Raw genomic sequence first — 19,327 nt, forward strand, 5'->3', positions numbered from 1 at the left:
AAATTACATGCGGTATTTGAGCAACAAACTAAACAAGCTGCTCACACTGTTCAGGCTGAGTTTTTCAATTTCAGTATGAATCCAACTGATGATATGGTTACGCATATTGCCAAATTTGAGGGATTAACCTTGCGTATGCAGCAGATGAATGTAAAACCTGACGAATCATCACTAGTGGTTAAACTGTTGGACACGCTACCGGACGAGTATGAAAGCCTTCGTCAAGCTTGGTGGGCGAGACCGGAAATTCAGCAAACGTTCGAAAACTTGGTGGGAGTTTTAACGTCTGAAGAGTCACGTCGGAAGCAACGAGCGGGAAAACAAGAGGAACTAACAGCTCTATTGGCAAACAAGGCTAAAATCCAAGGAAAGAAGGAACGTAGCAGTAAGAACCAGCATCTGAAGAAACCTGTTGAGTCTGAAGTAAGCAAAAATAAAGACAAAGTATTCAAATGTTACAACTGTGGCGGAAGAGGACATATTCGGCGAAATTGTCCGACTGTTAAACCGAAGAAGCCAGAGGGACCAAGTACAACGACTAGTAGCAACAATGAAGAAGCTTTCATCAGTGAAGTTATGAATGTTGAACTTAATAATGATTCGTGGATTGTAGATTCGGGCGCGACAGACCATGTTACACATCATGGCGAATGGTTTTCATCGTTTGAACTTTTTGAAACGCCAGTTAAAATTTACATCGGAGACAAATCTACTATGAACGCTCTTGGAAGAGGAACGATTAAGTTTGACGCGCTTGTTAATGGAAAATGGCTGCCGTGCAGAATGGAAAATGTCCTATATGTGCCGAGTGCTCGAAGAAATCTATTCTCAGTGATTTCAGCACTTGATAGAGGTATGATATTCAAGTCTTTTAAAAGTAATTGTGAATTTGTTAAAGATTCCGTCGTCAAAGCCTGCGGGATACGAGTTGGACAACTATTTAAGCTAATGATCCGTGTAAAGCAGCCGGAATCGTCTTGTGTTAATGAGGCCAATCTGTCGTCAAAGGATACTGCACAAATCTGGCACGAACGACTGGGTCACCAGAACATACGTCATGTGAAGAAAATTCTCAAGAAACATGAAATCGATTTCGTAGATGACAACTCATTTTGCAGCGCCTGCGTTGAGGGTAAACAGCATCGTAATACTTTCCAATCACGTCAACAACGTGCCAATTCACCCGGTGAGATTATTCATGCAGATCTCTGTGGTCCAATGGAATGTACGTCACTAGGCAAAGCAAGGTACTTCTTATGTTTCACATGTGACTACTCAAAATTGCGCATGGTTTATTTTCTAAAAGAAAAGTCTGAAACTGTCGAGAAAATTGCAGAGGTACTGCAGGTTGTTAAAACTCAATGTGGACATCCCATGAAAGTCTTTTAATGTGATGGTGGTCTAGAATTCGATAACAGCAAAGTCCGAAAACTGTTGGCGTCAAATGGTGTAATATTTACTGTAACCAATCCGTATACACCACAGCAAAATGGTTGTGCTGAACGAACAAATAGAACTGTTGTTGAACTTGCCAGAACAATGCTGTTATCGAGGAACTTACCAAAACATTTATGGGCTGAAGCAGTTAACACTGCTGTCTACACACTTAATCGAACAGGACCAAGCAGTATTGACGAGAAAACACCGTATGAACTGTTTACGGGGAAGACAGCGCACTTGAAGAATTTTCACGTTTTTGGTACCACCTGTTTTGTGCACGTACCAAAAGTATTGCGGAAGAAATGGGACTCAAAATCTGAACCTGGTATTTTCGTCGGATATTCGGACAATATTGGTGGTTTTCGCATCTGGCTACAGTCGAAGAATCAAGTCATTCGAATCAGAGACGTTGTGTTTGAGCCTGAGACAGCTGGAAAAACAATAGCGTTGGTGCCTACTACAACAAGAGACGGACCGAATGAGACTGCACAAGAGCCTGACTCCCAGGCTGATTCATCTTCCGATAATAACCTTGACAGTCCAGTGTGTAGTTTTACGCCAAAAGAATCGACAGAACGAAATCTGCGAGACAGGAGCAAAATTCAACCTCCACGTCGTTTGGTGGAATTAATGTTGACTGAGGTTGACGAGCCTAGGAACTACTCGGAAGCAATTAAGTCAGCGGAACGAATACACTGGAAAGCAGCGATGGCAGAAGAAATTGCCTCGTTGAAGGAGAACGCGACATGGACATTAGTCGACTTACCAGTAGGTTGTAAACCCATATCTAATCGTTGGGTATATCGCATTAAACGCAACTCTAAAAGTGAAATTAACCGTTACAAAGCCCGGCTTGTTGTTCGGGGTTTTAGTCAACGCGAAGGAATTGACTACGAAGAAACATTTAGTCCTGTTGCTCGCCTTGATACGGTACGAACGGTGCTAAGCATTGCTGCAAGTAAACACTTAAAGCTAGCACAATTTTATATAAAAACGGCCTTCTTGAACGGTACAATCAAGGAGGACATTTATATGGAGCAGCCTCAAGGATATAATGATGGCACTAATCGTGTGTGTAAGCTTCAGAGAAGTTTATACGGACTCAAGCAATCACCAAGATGCTGGAACGAACGATTCAAGAAATTTCTACTTGATCTCGGATTTCTTGAGAGCACGGCGGATCCGTGCTTATTCTATAAAATCGTTGGTAAAGATATACTGATAGTCACTCTATACGTTGATGATGGTTTGGTAGCTGCAACAAGAAAAGATCTTATTGAGGAGTTTTTGAACAGATTAGAAGCGGAATTTAAAACAACTGTTGAACCAATTGGATGTTTTCTGAACATACTGATCAATCAAGAAGAGGATGGATCAATCTTCATCACTCAAGAGACGTACGCCAAAGATGTACTCAGAAGATTCAACATGGAAAACGCGAATCCAGTCTCTACTCCATTTGAGAAGAATCAACCAATAGAAGAAGTTGCTGATGCTGATTTGACGGATGCCCCATATCGAGAAGCTGTTGGCTGCCTGATGTATTTGGCAGTAGCTACCAGACCGGATATTGCCTTCGCAGTGAGCTATGTGTCTCAATTCCTTGAAAAACCTAAGCAGCAACACTGGATTATGGTTAAACGTATCCTAAGGTATGTTAAAGGTACGATAACTATGGGCATTCGATACAGTAATTCTGCAGAAAAACTGGAATCCTATAGTGATGCAGACTATGCAAGTGATCCGGCTACTCGAAGATCGGTTAGTGGAGTTATCCTTAAATACAGCGGTGGAGCCATCCTTTGGACCAGTAGACGGCAACAAAGTGTCTCGTTATCCACCACAGAAGCTGAATATATAGCTGCCTGTGAAGCTGCCAAGGACATTGTATGGATAAATAGACTGCTCAACGAGATTTCACCTCTAAGTGACATACCTGTACTTCACCTGTACTGTCTACCTGTACTGTGTGGACAATGCTAGTGCTATTAAGTTGGCTAAGAATCCAGGTTTTCACAAACGCTCGAAACATATTGATGTGCGTTTTCATTTCGTGCGAGAGTTAGTTCAAAACGGTCAGATGAAAATAGAACACGTATCAAGTGAAGACCAACTTGCAGACATTCTTACTAAACCAATTTCTCGAGTACGATTTGAGAGACTGCGTCAATTGTTAAGTATAATTGAGAAACAAACTGAATAAGGACATTAAGTTTTTTTTTCTCTTTCCTTCTATGAGAGGGCTTTCTTTGAATATATAAAATGTTAATATTTTCTTTATTATTGATTCAAAGTTTTAGGGGAAGTGTTGAGGTAAAACTCTTCAATCATATATGTTATTTGTATTTGGCGCTAGATGCGTTCTCATATCTCCATGTGTTTAGTTCTTTTTTTTGGCTTTATAGTTTCCGCTACTGCTCACGCGCGCCACCGCACTCTTGTCTTGTCGTCCCGCGCTTTTGCCTGTACGCCACGCAGCTCACGTTTCTTATTGTATCGGCTGTATAATTAAAACTACTGGTATAATCATATTGACTGTTTTCTATTAAAACATCAACACGTACCATAATTCGAAAAACAGATTCTTAAAGTTGAAACTTTGCTCTATTGAATGATATAATTGCCAAATTTTTTTAAATAACATGTAGACATGATAAAAATGGATGAAAATAATGTAAAAATTAGCAATTTTCCTCTTTTTTATTTTGACTCAAAAAACAATTGTGCAGAACAACAACATTTTGTTTTTTATGTTTTTTTTGTACCTTTAAAATTCCTGCATTAAAAAAAATTTGCCAAATAGCTATGAGATTTTTTTTATGCTTACTTTGGTTTTATGGAGTAAAACTTACAAAAAATTGTGAAATTGCTTAAGAAGGATATATAAAATTGAGGTTTTGGGAACTGTTAGGAGAACGAATAAATCTTACGTAAATATGTTATTTAGAAAGCTTTGGCAATTATATCATTTGATAGAGCAAAGATCCAGCTTTTAAGAATCTGTTCTTTGAATTGCGGTATGTTGATTTATAACGGAGTTATGAGCAATCAAATTCAAAGTGCTCATTTCTTATTCAATCCCCAATAACTCAGTAACAAAAAATTGTAGAAACATTTTTAAAAAAGATTTTGTATGAAAAACTTCAAGCTTTCACGTTAAAAATTCGAAAATATTTGCTGATTTTTTTTTGTGCACATGACAGGCCCACAAAGTGAGAAGAAAATTTTTTATTTTGTCCAGCTTGTGTACTTTTCTATATGTAAAAATTACCAAACTCACAGAAATTAAAAATTCATAGCAACCTTTCAAAAGTAGAGATTTTAAACTTTAAAATTTTTTTTTAAACTAAAATTTTGTTCATGTTTAACGAAGTTATAGCTGCAAGCGAATTTTTTTTTCCAAGAAAAGAAAAAGTGTTCCTTTAGTTTTTGTGAGGTGTTTATAAGAAGACAATAAAATGGCTAATTTAGAAGTTATAAATATATATCTACACATAACTGTACGATAACTGAAGGGAATTTTCTCATAGAGCTGTGAAAAAATAGACAATTTTTACTTTTTTTATAGAAAAATAAAAAAGTTTTATGTAAAATTTCTTTATACTTATTATTTAAGGGTTGAATACGCAATTTCAAATAAATAAATATGGCGCATAGAAAAACTGGCGTTAGGACCCTTTTTGGAGATCTAGGGGACAATGGGCGACAAAAGAATACCGTAATTAGACTTGGATGTAAGAGATTTATACTGATAAAAAGTAAATTATTATTTTTAATATAAAGTTGATGGTATCCAACAAGAAATCAATAAGTCGGTCTAGGTGATCACAGAACTACTTATTTAAAATTTTCAAGCACTAGCAACAAGGATCAAATAATTTAGATTAAATTAAATCTCAACAAGATAGATAAATTGAATTAAATAGAATAATAACTAGTTTGTTTATAAACAAAAATTTAGTTCAAGATTAATACGAGATGTACGACAAACGATTATTTTTTTCTTTTTTGTACACTTCTAACAAATTTTTTAAAATTTTATTAAATAAAGGACTTACTTAGGTCACTTTTTTCTTTCCTTTCTTTTTTTTATTACACTCATTTGCGACGTGACTTATCTTGTTTATTTTAATTAGCTATTGATAAACATGGATCTTCAGCTTGAGTCAAAATCCTACGTTTCCAAACAGACAACACATATGTGGGATATCTTGATATCTATTATCTGAATGTGAGTGTAGCATCTGTGTAGAAGATATTTGCGCGAGATATTTGCTCTGCCCGACTCTTAGGCGACTGGTCAAGAGGTCCACTCAAGATGTCTGTAGTATTTTGTTTATGGTACGATCCTAAGGGACCAAATTTCCTTCTCGCCTAGCCTTATTAAATGACATAATATGAATGTGTGAGTGCACGAGACTAATATTCATCATCAAAGATTTTCTTTGAGAATTCTTGCCGTACCACAATGCCTGAATTTATTGCCGCAGGTCTGGTAAAAAAGGTAAAAAAAAAAGTGCAGTAAATATGCATAAAAGGCCAGTACTCACCTATTTTATTGCCACTTAAATGTTGTAGGTCTTTCTGAGTAATTCTACGTAAGAAAAAAGTGGTGGACGGCATTGGTTTAGAAAATGTAGCAAATTAAAGTTTAACAATTTTAATGCTAAAAGAAGTAATTTGCTGATATAGGCCATTGCCCCTCTCCCGCAGGCAGGGGTGAGTAGGGATGGACCTCGGTTCGCGTGAAAAGTTAAAAACCCGAACTGTACAATGATAGACCTTGTTTTGCTCTATACAGCTTGAGCATTTACATTTTTTAAGAATTTATATTTATAAATATATTGTAAATGGAAAATCTATGCAGGTTCTGATTTGAAGTGTAATGTTTGAAACATGCAAATCTAAATAAGAAACACAGACAGATCCCATTTAATTACCCCAACGTTTTCCCAAACATTTTTTCTGGTTTACATTTTGTACCAAAATTGAACAAAATATATTAAACACTTTGAATATGTGATACCGGAGGTAGGTATCACTTATAAGCTGATCCGCAGCAAAGAATATCATAATCAAGCATCTCACAGGCTCGCTTCTTATACTAGTGTATGATGATTTTTAATTACAAGAAATGCTAGCGCGTGGTAGCCGCGTAGCGGCAACGTGCGTTACTATAGCGCTTGCGATCGCGGAACGCTCTCGTATCTTCTAATTGAGATCTATTCCGATTAACCAAATAAATAAAGTTACGATTTTAATGGGAAATCCAAACAGATTCTATTTGCTCTGCCCAACATTTTCCTAAAGTTCTTTTATAGTTGGGATAAGAATGGGATTCCTAATTGGAATCACAATATGTTACCCTATTTGAGATATATTTGGGTAATCTGATCAGAATCTTAGCTATACTTGGGAATGTTTGGGAAATTTCTATAGGGGAAGCAGGGGTGGGGTGGGATGGGTTGGGATAAACCTCACTTCCTGTGGAAAGTTGCAAACTCATGTGGAATTGTACAACAATAAAAAACAACAACTTATGCTTTTGCCATTGTTAAAGCAGAGAATACTTTGTATTCATATATTTTTTTAAATATAAAATTATATATATACTTTTCAATATCCTAACTATTCTCTGCTTTAACAAATTATTTCTGTTATAGATATTAAGTATTTTTACACAATGCAACTTTTTATACAAAGCGACGAAAGAAGAAAAAATAGGTGTGTTTTTAACTTTTCATGCAAACCAAGGTCCACCCCCACCTACCCCTACTTGCAGGGGAAAGGCGGTAGCTCTCCCCTGCCTACACGTGTACTGTCTATACATACATATCAGCAAATTACTTCTCTTAGAACTAATGTTTATAATACCTAAAAAAAAAAAATTATAAAATTGTGAAACTTTAATTTGCTATTTCTTCTAAACCAATGCCGTCCCCCACTTATTTCTTGCGTACAATTACTCAGAAAGACCTCTCCTACAACATATTTAAGTGGCGATAAAATCGGTGAGTACTGACCTTTTGCATATTTACTGTAAATTTTTACACAAATGTATATTTTTAAATGATAAACAGTACACATCCATATCTAGTCCTACACTTCCTACATTTATTTATTTAAATTTAAATGATGTATGTTGCCTCTGTTTATATGTGATTACCACTTCATAGACTATCTTGCTGAATTTATGTTTAAAAGATTATAATTATGATGAATGCATTGATATTTTTTAATATAGTGAATTTAACATATTCTTTAGATCAATTAAATATTGAATAACATTTTATTATTCCATATATCTATTGATTTTTTGTTATATTATAATTTCACATAGATTTCCAACTTTCCATGCGAAGCATGGAATTTACCTCATGGGATGAGGGTGGGATGAGGTGAACTTCGTTTCGCGTGATAAGTTGAAAACCCATGTAAGACCGTACAATCATAGACCTTTTGCACTATAAGCACCTGGTGGTGTGGAATGGACCTTGCTTTTTCGTGGAAATTGTAAACTCATGTAAAAATTATATTCTGTTAATGAAACTTTTTGTTAATAACTTTTTAATAAAGAACAGATAATGGTTAAAATCTTCTGAAGGTTACTCAGGAAAGTGCCTTCTATAATATATGCCAAGGTCAAGGTCATAGGAACTTGGTCTTTTATGTAACACGTGCATGGAAAGTAGCCCATTACGCACGCTACGCGTGCGTGATAGACCACTTTCCACGCACTTGCAACATAAAATAGGGTGTGCAAGCCGTGCTGTAAGTTGACGCACGAGTTGACGCCTTCGGCTCGTGCGTCAACTCCGCACCCGTGATATTTCATCTTACAGCACTTGTTACACAAATAACTATTATTCGATATATTTACCATAACTGTTTTGGTCTGTGAGATTGACACGACAGTTCTGAATTCGCTTAGATCAGACTCAATGGAATACTTCTCGGGGAAAGTGGGTCCGTTAGTTGCGCCTTAGTTTTTGTCGTAAAGCATAAGAACAATATTTATAAAGAATCACGCAAGAAAGTATACGATGACAGATATAGTATTACAAGTTATACTGCTATCCCAAAAACTCATTCATTTATTCAATGAAGAATTGCATTAATGACATTTTAAGTACATTTTGAAATAAAACTCATGAAAAGAATTAGGAAGTTAAAAATGTAATATAATATAAATGTAAAACAAACATTATGACGTATATTAAGAAACAACTTCCTCAAATATTATTTTTTTTATACCTGTTATATTAAAGTAAAAATATTTTGCGCACGTTATCTATTTAAAGTAAACTACACATAAAATAAATAACACATAATTTAATAGTAATTAATAATACATTACTATTGTGTGAATTTATCATAAAGTTTTCTTTAAAGTAAGTATTAAAAGAATATATGGCTCTGTTCTTGAGAAGCCGATTTTTAGAACACATTGTAACATTGAGGAAAGTGATATTTTCCTCTTTAAATTGAGTAATTTTAATTGTCTCTTTTTTTGTATGTTTAAGAGTAATGAAGATATTTCGACATTTTGTTTTACGCACCCTTGTACAATAATTAATTTACTTTGAGGTCGATTTATTGTATCCATAAATTCTTTATATAATCTAATGTTTAATCACTCACAACACAACTAATGTCGATTTTTCTCTGACCCTTTCCTTCTTTCGTTTTTTACCGTTATTAATTTCTATATTTTTTGTTATTTATAATTTGACATTAAATTCTTAACTACACGACAAATGGAATTTCATTTAATGACGACAAATGCAAACTCCAAATATTTTTGTCAATTGTGAAATGCCATGTGTATATGTTGTGCGTCTTGCTTTATGTGATACACTTTTGCATGTGCTTGATTTATTGAAACCACCACCTGCCATCAAAATTACTATCAATTTTCACTAATTTTCCTGCATGCTATCTTCATCAAACTTTTATGCGCTGCATAAAGTGGTTATGCTCAAGCTTGCAATCTCTCTCATCCACGGTATCTAGCATAGAATCCCTTGGCGCTCCGTCAACTTTGAAACTTCCTCTGTGGGATAAGGCATCGGCAGAGTTTTGTTTCGCGAAATCGCGAGAACTATTGACAAAGCCGAGTGCCTGGGCTTCATACATGGATATTGACTTGAATACACATACATTAGAAAATGCGACAACAAAACAGAATTTAGTCAAGTCAACTGAATTCTTGGAGAATGGAAATAGAAAAGATCACCTAAATTGCGAGGGCCTCACTGATGCGAATACCAAATTAAACGTCCGACATCAGAACGGTAAGAAATTTAATATAGAAAATTCGAATTACGATTTCCCACGCGATATAAAGAGAGTATCTACAAGTTACGTTGAACGTTATTTTGAACAACCGAAATACTGTGACGATGAAACTACTCCAGGATGCACCAGCAAAAAGATATATTTTGGAGAAGAAAAATTGGACAAATATGATAAAATTAATAATTTAGAACAGCCTAATAAATCGACTTATTATTCGAACATTCAAGAACGAAGCTCGTCAGCCGGTGTTAGGTCTAAACAGGTATTGCAAAATAAATTAAGCAATTGTGAACTGAAGGATTGTAATATCATGCATTTCGAACCGCAGCCTGATGAAAATTTTGATATTTTAAAAGGGAAAGCAGCGAACTTTGAATCTCCTTGCAATAAGCCGGACAAGTTTGACGTAGCGAGGGATAAGACGACGAACTTGGATCTTGGTACGCGACCGAAAATTCCCGTTACCTTTGCTGAATCTACAAAAATGAACATCACAAATTTTACCAAGAAAATTGACCTGTCGAAATCTAGAGCCGCAAACGTATCCTTTGTGTCAAGGAAATCCAGTCAAAACATGAACACCGTCTACGACTCATCAGATAGTATTAAGACTAACATGAAAACTGGTGGATCAGAGTCCAGTCCAAGGAGTAATATAGAGACGGTAAAAATAAACATACAAAGCTTTCGCAAAGTCGAACAAAACCAGAACAGCCACGAGGGCTTTCCGTTTGTAATATCCAGCAATCCTATATTCATTGCTGAATCAGAAAAAAAGGAATCTCCTATATATAGCAGCTCCGAGAGTTTGCGGGTAAATTTCCAACGTCTCAGACGAAAATCTGATGTCGAAGCTAGTCAGGTAGAACTTAATAGTAAACTCTTAGCTGAAAAATATCAACGTGAAATTTCTGGCTTAGAGAGCGTAAAAAATTACTTGGACTCCAAGAAAGCTCAAAGTTTAAACTTGGGCTTGGGCAAATTGACACAGAACATGATACAATTAGGCAAGAATATCGCACAAAATTCGAGAAATTTAGAAACAGCGTTACCAAAGTCGCTGGTCTCCAATATGAGAAATCTGGATTTATCAGCGTCATCCCAAACATCTTTGCGAAGCTTAAACATACCGATTCAAAAGCCCAAGCATTTGGACTTGAACATTCCATTACAAAATCAATCGCCGATTAATACGAAACTGAACTTGATTAAAAAATCAAACCCTTCAACGAGTCCAACTCTACACCAACACATTTTAGAGCCGCCAAAATTATATCAGAACGATCCTGCCAGAAAGGAGCTACCAAAATTGGATATGCTTGCGAAGAAGTTTTCTGGCGCCGCCATTTATCGACATAGGACATCATCCTTGTCGGAGAGTAGGAAACCTCCAATAAAGAATATACGCAGATCTTTTCATCCCAAAAACGATTCTAGTGAGGACTCGGATTCGATTTCACACTCAGAGACGGACATCAGGAGTCGTCTGCGTTACAAACGCAGACACAAGAAAATTCAGCATAATCTACGTTTGAATTTCAAAAATAAGACTTCATTTCTGCATCCTGATTCCGCTAAGGGATTGTCCGCAGTTGAACTCTGCGGAAAGTCACCGCCCCCATCGACGAGTTTCTTGAACTCACTATCGCCACCATTCTCTTCCAGAAACAATCTGCTTTCTTGGCCGGAAAGTGCACCGAGCTCTAGCCTGACATTTACTAGCAATTCCGATCTTGATTCAGACACGAGTTCCGAGTATCCGGAATTCACGAACGACGTACTGACATTTCCTCCTTCCCCTGCTCCTTAAAATTCTAAAGAATTTAGTTTCAACCTTGATCAATTTAGATGTGGCTTTTCTATATGTCAAGTCTAAACAATCTTGCAAAGTGATTGGCGAGATTATTTACGAATGCATGCTATTTATATTAATTCTTTATAAATTTAATATACTTAGATTGGTGATTGAATAATTAGATTGATTTTGCTTTAAAAAAAAGTCAAAGTTGCAATAATTACGATAAAAATGTTTTTATTTTATTTAAATTATGCTCTTTAGCAATTATGTTCTTTAGCATCGATATAGCGAGTGACGCTGTCAGCAATTCGGGCGAGAATAATTTGCATTTTACAGTCAACTTCTGTCATTCTAAGATCATGAATATTTTTTTTATTCCAAAATGTTGCTCTTTCGTCCTCACTCTTATTCTAATGCTCAGGATGAAAATGTTATATGCGCATTTTATAATTTATGTTTTCATTCTAACATAATTAACTCGTCATATTTAATTACAAACCATAATGAGAAAGCAGTACAAGAGGAGAATTATAGTTTAATGGAAAATAAACTATGATAACAGAAAAAATAGAAAAAGGATCTTAGAATAAAGTAAATTCCTGTATATATTTCTGACTATTCCGGTATAGTTTGCAGCAAAATTTTCGCGACTTAAGTCTCTAATATCTTTTAAAAGCAATCTCAGTTTTAGGTATAAAACATTAAATGAAGGAAGGAAATGAACTAAATAATGAGGATATGATGAGTGATATGATGAGCAAGTTGTTTTTAAATGAAAAATTAGAAGTGCTGTTAAAAGGAAAACTTTGGAAACATTAGAAACTATGGCAAATTTTTCCAAGCAATAAAATAGGATTTCTATTAATTATTTCAGTTATTGACTCTCCTTATCGGTGCCACTCGTTTATATTGGCGTTAAAAAGAAAAAAATTATAATAAATTATTTTATTTGCATCGCATATGTACATGTACATGTATATATGCGCAGGTACAGGGAGCTTTCCAACAAGCGACAAAAGTCGGCACAAGTATCATTTTATCTTTGTTACTCATTGCTAAAAAAGAAACATAGAACGATGTTTGTATTGACTTGTGTTGCTTGCTGGAAAACTTCCATAATCATCGTTTTTCAAAAAATAAAATCAATTTCACACTTATCGTTTAAGGCTCCTGGGTAGTCACCGCGGCCATATTGGATTCTTACTATCGAGGCGAGGAAAACACCCAATTTTGTTGTGCATGCCATTTTCAAATAAAAAAACATTTCAATAAAACATCACTATAGATCGTTTCAGAACACTTCCAAAATTGGCCGAAAACTACCCTTTTCCCTCGACAATAAACAAACAGCCATAAAACGAAGCCTAAACATACGGGAAAAACAGCCGTTTAACGACTATCGAAAGGAGGTGAAAACGTTCCTTCCGCATGCAAATCTTACTTTTCGGCCAATTTTACGACTTTCACGAATACGTTAAACGTTAGAGCACAAGCACAGAGCAAATAATAAAGAAATAGCACGCACAACAAAATAGGTTGTCAACATGTCACAAGACAGAATTCTCCATTGGAGAGAGTGAGAGGAGAGAGTGGCGTCGCCACCGTCAACGCAGAGTTATCGGCTCAGGGACCAGGAGCCTTAAATTGCGTAAAAACGTTGATTCATTTACTGTTATGTATATAATACAAAATTCTCGAACAAAATATTTGAGAAAATTATTAATAATTTTAACTTCATTTTTTGTATTATTTTATTTTACTAGAGAAAAGTGAAGAAATGACATACATACGATACAAAAACGTAAAATCAAAATAGATAATTAGTTTATTATATTAAATAAATCACTTTATTATACATTTTATTATAAGGAATTAATATAAATATATGTTAAATTACTAAATATCACATCTGGATTATTTAAGAAGTTGCAAAACTGCTGCTACAAATTTTAATTCTAAATATTAAAACAGTAATTTTTTCGAGAGGCTATAATTGAATAACCATATTCCAAAACGTATGGTTTTATATACCTGTACACTATATTTAGTCTGATTACATAATGTATTACATATATAATTAATCATAATATTTTTGTTATATATTTTTTGTTATATATTCTAACAATAAGATATATTATTGTAAATATTTTGTTTTAATGATTAAGTATTTATTAGACTCAAATTCCATTCTTTCTCACAATTTATTATAAACAGTTTTATATATGGAATCATAACTAAAGAAAAATATTTAAATTTTAACAAATTAAGCGAATGGTATATATGATATGCAAAATTATATAATTATACATATATTGGGTGTTCTAGGTCAGGTCAATGAAACTTCAGAGCCTTATAGGAAATTGAATTTGAAACAAAAAAGTTTATAGGAAAGTTTATAGGAACTTTTTTGTCCTAAATTCAATTTCTTATAAGACCCTTTATTGATCTGATTTTAAATACCCTGTACAGAAGATAATTGAAAAAGATGTGCGAAGTAATAATTTATATATGCTTAGCATGCTTGCATGTTGTACTAATCATCAAACTAGATAATATTAACATTTAATGGAACAGTTTGGATGTATTTACATGTTTTTAGCAATTGTATATGTATTTGAAGAATTGATATAAAGTTCATGACATACAGGATGTTTTAAAAAAAGTATCCCATATTTTGAGAACAGGTAGTACTCATCAAAATAAGAAGAAAATGTCCAGTGAACAGTGGGTCCTAAATCAAATACCTGTTGAGATATGGACCAATTTTTATTGTACACTATAAGAAGTTTCTATGTGGTTTCTATTCATTTTCATACTTTTTAAATAAAAAAATACAAATGTTTATACAATACAACGTTTATATGTTGTTGATACCTGATAATGACTAACAATTAAATCTTACTGCACTGTAGAAATAACAACTAATATAAGAAGAGGACAATGTTTATCATTTAAAAACCTTGGTGTATTTAACATCCATCGACGACATAGAGACATTGTAGGATGTGTATTTTTTTATTTAAAATGTATGACAATGAATGGAAACAACATTGAATACCTCCTATAGTATACAATAAGATTATTCCATATCTCAACATTTGATTTAGGACCCATGTTCACTGAATATTTTTTCTTCTTATTTTGATGAATACTTCCTGCTTTCAAAATATGGGACTTTTTTTTAAACACCCTGTATATGTATCAGTAAGTTTATTGCTACCAGGTTTTATATAAGCGTGATTTATATAATATATGTTTGCATCTACATATTTTTCAATAATTGGAGTATTTTAATAAAAATATCAGAAGTTCTCAAACTGGAATACGCAATCAATGGATACGTTAACTTTTTTTATTAAGCATTATTCAGATCTTTCAGTAAAGAGAAAACCTAAAGATAAGAAAATAATTAATCGATAATCTAAAAATAATAATCTGATGATGAGAATGAGGTAAAACTGAAGATTAAGGGCGACCTCACCGATTTCAATGACCTTGATGTATGTTGTCAAGGTCATGACCCCGAGTGACCTTCAGTAGGTTTTAGCCGTCGCTCGCTATTCGTTAAAAAATTATTAACAAAAAAAGTTTGGAAAATATAGCAGATATTTTGAGTATTGGAAGTTGGAAGGCATAAATGACTAATATATATGTCGAAATAGTTCGCGCATACACTTTCCACGCAAAACGAGGTGCTACATGGGTTCGTGACGCGCTTTACAAGCTCGAAATATATAAACCTACTTAGTTTATTGTAATTCTTTATCACCCCTCTGCGGTCACATGGGTTCGTGGCGCGCTTTAAAAGTATTTAAGTGTTTAAAGCGCGTCAACTAACCTATATGTAGGTTAGTGACGCGATTTAAAAGTATTTAAGTGTTTAAAGCGCGTCACTAACCTATGTGTTTAAAGCGCGTCACTAACCTACATAAGTTAGTTGACGCGCTTTAAACACTTAAATACTTTTAAAGCGCGTCCTTCCGAAGGTCAGTCAGGAGGGTGACCCTGACAACATATGTCAAAGTCAAGGTCATCGGAGGGTGGTCCCTATTACTGCATAATTACTGTTCTTTATGCCTTCCAATACTCAAAATAGCTGCTATATTTTCCAAACTTTTTTTGTTAATAACTTTTTAACGAATAGCGAGCGACGGCTAAAACCTTCTGAAGGTCACTCGGGGTCATGACTTTGACAACATATATCAAGGTCATTGAAATCGGTGAGGTCGCCTTTAATCTTCAGCTTTACTTAATTTTCTTTACATAATATTGTAGGAAATATTAAAACAAATTTAATGATTACCAACACATCATTATTTATAGAAAATAGAAAGAAAGATAGATACACAACTTATTTGTGAACCTAGTGCCATTAAAAAAAGAAGTTCGGATATATGGCATAATTAAATACTAATTTATTGCTTTAGTCTCGAATTTATTGTTCCTATCCATTTACAAGAATGGAAATTAATATAAAAAATGAAGGTGCTGACTTTACACTCCCTTACTTTACTACTCCCAAAAAACACTTATAGAATAGCATAAGCAAAAAACTAATATACCAGAAGTTTTTGCTAATTTTCTTGCTCTAAAATGCTGCAAAGAGATGTCGAAAATATTGAATGATTATGGATGTACCGATACCGATTATTGTAACGGCGTAAAAGCAAAAAACAAGCAAAAATAAATAGTTAACCATATCCTGACAGCACCGTACGCAGCAAGCACGTTGCTATGATGTGCTAACTCGTTGCACGTAACGTTACAGCGTCTCAACTGGAGTTTGAAACGTGATTAACACGTCGTTGTCACGTAACTAACAGCCAAATTCCTGGTGACAGAGACGTTGCAGTAACGTATATTTGTAACTTTATGCGACGTGTTGAGCACCTATTGGCGATCTTAAAATGGTTGACTGGTTGTGAAAAATCAAGATTGATTTTTACTATATTATGTATATAAAATACTTGACAGACAAGTATTATTGTACCTGGTTGAAGCAAAAATTAAAACAAACAAGCATACGTCAAAATGACATCAAAATTTGGTCATAGACGACTAAAAATAACGATGACGATATTTCAAGACAAAAAGATGTGATTTTACGATCTTTTTGATCTTCTAATGACATTTCAATGACATTTTAATAATGTAGAAGATTGTAAAAATCAAAATTATATACAAAATTATAATTAAGAAATGTATTATTTAAAAAAAGTATTATTTTGTAGATAAAATACATGACAGATTAAAATGCATTATTATACTTGATTGTAGCAAAAATTAAAACAACCTAGGTAGCATACCTACACCTACGTCAAAATGACCTAAAAAATTGGTGATTACTGGTCCAAAGACGTCAAAATGACAAAATAACACTTTTTTAAATAATACTTACTACTAATTCTTAATTATAATTTTGTATATAATTTTGATTTTTACAATCTTCTACATTATTAAAATGTCATTAAAATGTCATTAGAAGATCAAAAAGATCGTAAAATCACATCTTTTTGTCTTGAAATATCGTCATCGTTATTTTTAGTCGTCTATGACCAAATTTTGATGTCATTTTGACGTATGCTTGTTTGTTTTAATTTTTGCTTCAACCAGGTACAATAATACTTGTCTGTCAAGTATTTTATATACATAATATAGTAAAAATCAATCTTGATTTTTCACAACCAGTCAACCATTTTAAGATCGCCAATAGATGCTCAACACGTCGCATAAAATTACAAATATACATTACTGCAACGTCTCTGTCACCAGGAATTTGGCTGTTAGTTACGTGACAACGACGTGTTAATCACGTTTCAAATTCCAGTTAAGACGCTGTAACGTTACGTCGCTTTGTTCAACTAATATAGAGTAAAAACGACAAAGGTGCAAAAATTAAATGATGATGATGATCTCGGCGCTACAGCCCGGTGTGGGCCTTGGCCTCCCTCTCGACGTCCTTCCATCCGTCCCTACTTCGCACCTTCTCCCACCATTGTCTAACCTTCATGGTCTTCAGGTCCTCCTCCAGATCTTGCATCCATCTTTTCCTTGGTCTTCCACGTCCCCTTCTTCCCTCCATGTTTCCATGGAGTAGTTTTCTTGGCAGTCTTTCCTCACTCATCCTCTCTACATGACCCAGCCAAGCCAGCCGGCGTGACTTTATAAATCTTACTATGTCTTTCTCCTCAATGGCTAACTCTATCTCTCTGTTCGTTCTTATTCTCCAAACTTCACCTTCCTTCACAGGGCCATATATCCTTCTTAGAATTTTCCGTTCAAATATACGTAGAGCTTTCCCATCGTCAGCTGACAGAGTCCACGTTTCCGCTCCATAGATTACTACCGGCCTGATAAGTGTCTTGTATAGTTTGAGCTTCAGATTTCTGGACAGGAGGGTCGATTTCAGGAGTTTACTATTGGCAAAATAGGCTCTATTTCCAGCCATTATCCTTTTTTTAATCTCCTCTGTCATTGAGTTCTCGCAGTTTAGATCAGTACCAAGGTATTTAAAACATTTTACGCTTTCAAAGTGATACTGCCCAAAGGAAATGTTTTGTGTCGTTCTTCTATGTTCCTGCGCTGACATCTTCATATATTTAGTTTTTTCCTCGTTAACTCTAAGTCCCATTTTTTGACTCTCCTCTTCGAGGGTCTTAAACATTTCCTTGAGAGCGTCTAAGTTCCGTGCCATTAGTACTATGTCATCAGCATAAGCGAAAGCCTGTTTGGACTTATTTATTATAGTTTCTTTCATTTCCAGCTTTTTTATTGCTGCATGCAGGGCTAGATTGAACAGTGCTGCAGAAAGGGCGTCTCCTTGTTTTACTCCTGTTGTTACCTCAAAGGCTCCGCTGGTCTTTCCTCCAATGTAGGCCTTAGCTTGGGATCCTTTCATAGTCATCTCAGCTAACTTAATAATCTTCCTGGGAACCCCATACTTCTCTAGGGCTTTCAGCATCTTTCCTCTATTGATACTGTCGAAGGCTTGTCGGAAATCGATGAATAACATGTGCAGGTCGACATTGTACTCGTAACATTTCTCCATGGACTGTCTCATTACAAAGATCTGGTCGATTGTACTTCTTCCAGGTCTAAAACCGCACTGGTATTCCCCAAGGATTTCCTCAGCATAGTCGTTCAATCTTTTTAGTAGTATACTTGAGAAGATCTTATAGATGACGTTAAGTAGTGTGATCCCTCTGTAGTTTTCACACTGTAACTTATCCCCTTTCTTAAAAATAGGGCATATAAGGCCAATTTTTCACTCCTCCGGCATTTCTTCTCTTTCCCAGATTTCACAGATCAGACTATGTATTTTTCTAGTTAAAGCTCGCCCCCCATATTTTAATAGCTCAGCCGTAAGTTGATCCTCTCCTGGAGCTCTTCCATTCCGCTGGCGTTTCACCGCTTCCTCTACTTCCTCTAGTAGAGGCATAGTAATCTCTGGGTCTACTTTCATGTGCACTTCCTCGTTCTCTTCATTCTCTTCGCTTCTCTCTTGGACGTTCAGTAGTTCTGCAAAGTACTCCGCCCATCTTTCCAGAACTTTTTCCTCCTCCCCTATCAATTTCCCATTTTTGTCTTTGCATGAGTTTGTTCTTGGTTGGAATTCCTTTGTCATCCGTTTGGTTGCTTGATATAGCTTTCTGCATTCATTCTGTGTGCTCAGCTCTTCAATTCTCTCCATATATCTCTTCAGATGCGCCTTTTTCTTTTTTCGGAGTGTTTTCTTTGCTTGTCTTCTACTTTCCCTGTATTTTTCATAGTTTTGCCTTGTTTTCCTTTGAA

At 34.9% G+C, this 19,327-nt stretch overlaps 1 protein-coding gene across 5 annotated transcripts in view; it reads left to right on the forward strand.

The window, feature by feature from the left end:
- Ack-like (activated Cdc42 kinase-like) overlaps positions 1-19,327 on the forward strand; it is a 154,365-nt gene that overhangs the window by 98,434 nt on the left and 36,604 nt on the right. For 2 of the 5 annotated variants that reach the window (XM_071781177.1, XM_071781178.1), the window contains exon 7: positions 9,410-12,696. The exons of the other annotated variants lie outside the window; for them this stretch is intronic. In XM_071781177.1, coding sequence (XP_071637278.1) covers positions 9,410-11,548 — 2,139 coding nt within the window. In that variant the 3' untranslated portion in view covers positions 11,549-12,696. Of the gene's footprint in view, positions 1-9,409; positions 12,697-19,327 lie in introns of those variants that run through there. 5 annotated transcript variants of the gene reach the window in all.

This window comes from Temnothorax longispinosus, chromosome 6, assembly GCF_030848805.1.
Source record: "Temnothorax longispinosus isolate EJ_2023e chromosome 6, Tlon_JGU_v1, whole genome shotgun sequence".
Classification (NCBI taxonomy): domain Eukaryota; kingdom Metazoa; phylum Arthropoda; class Insecta; order Hymenoptera; family Formicidae; genus Temnothorax; species Temnothorax longispinosus.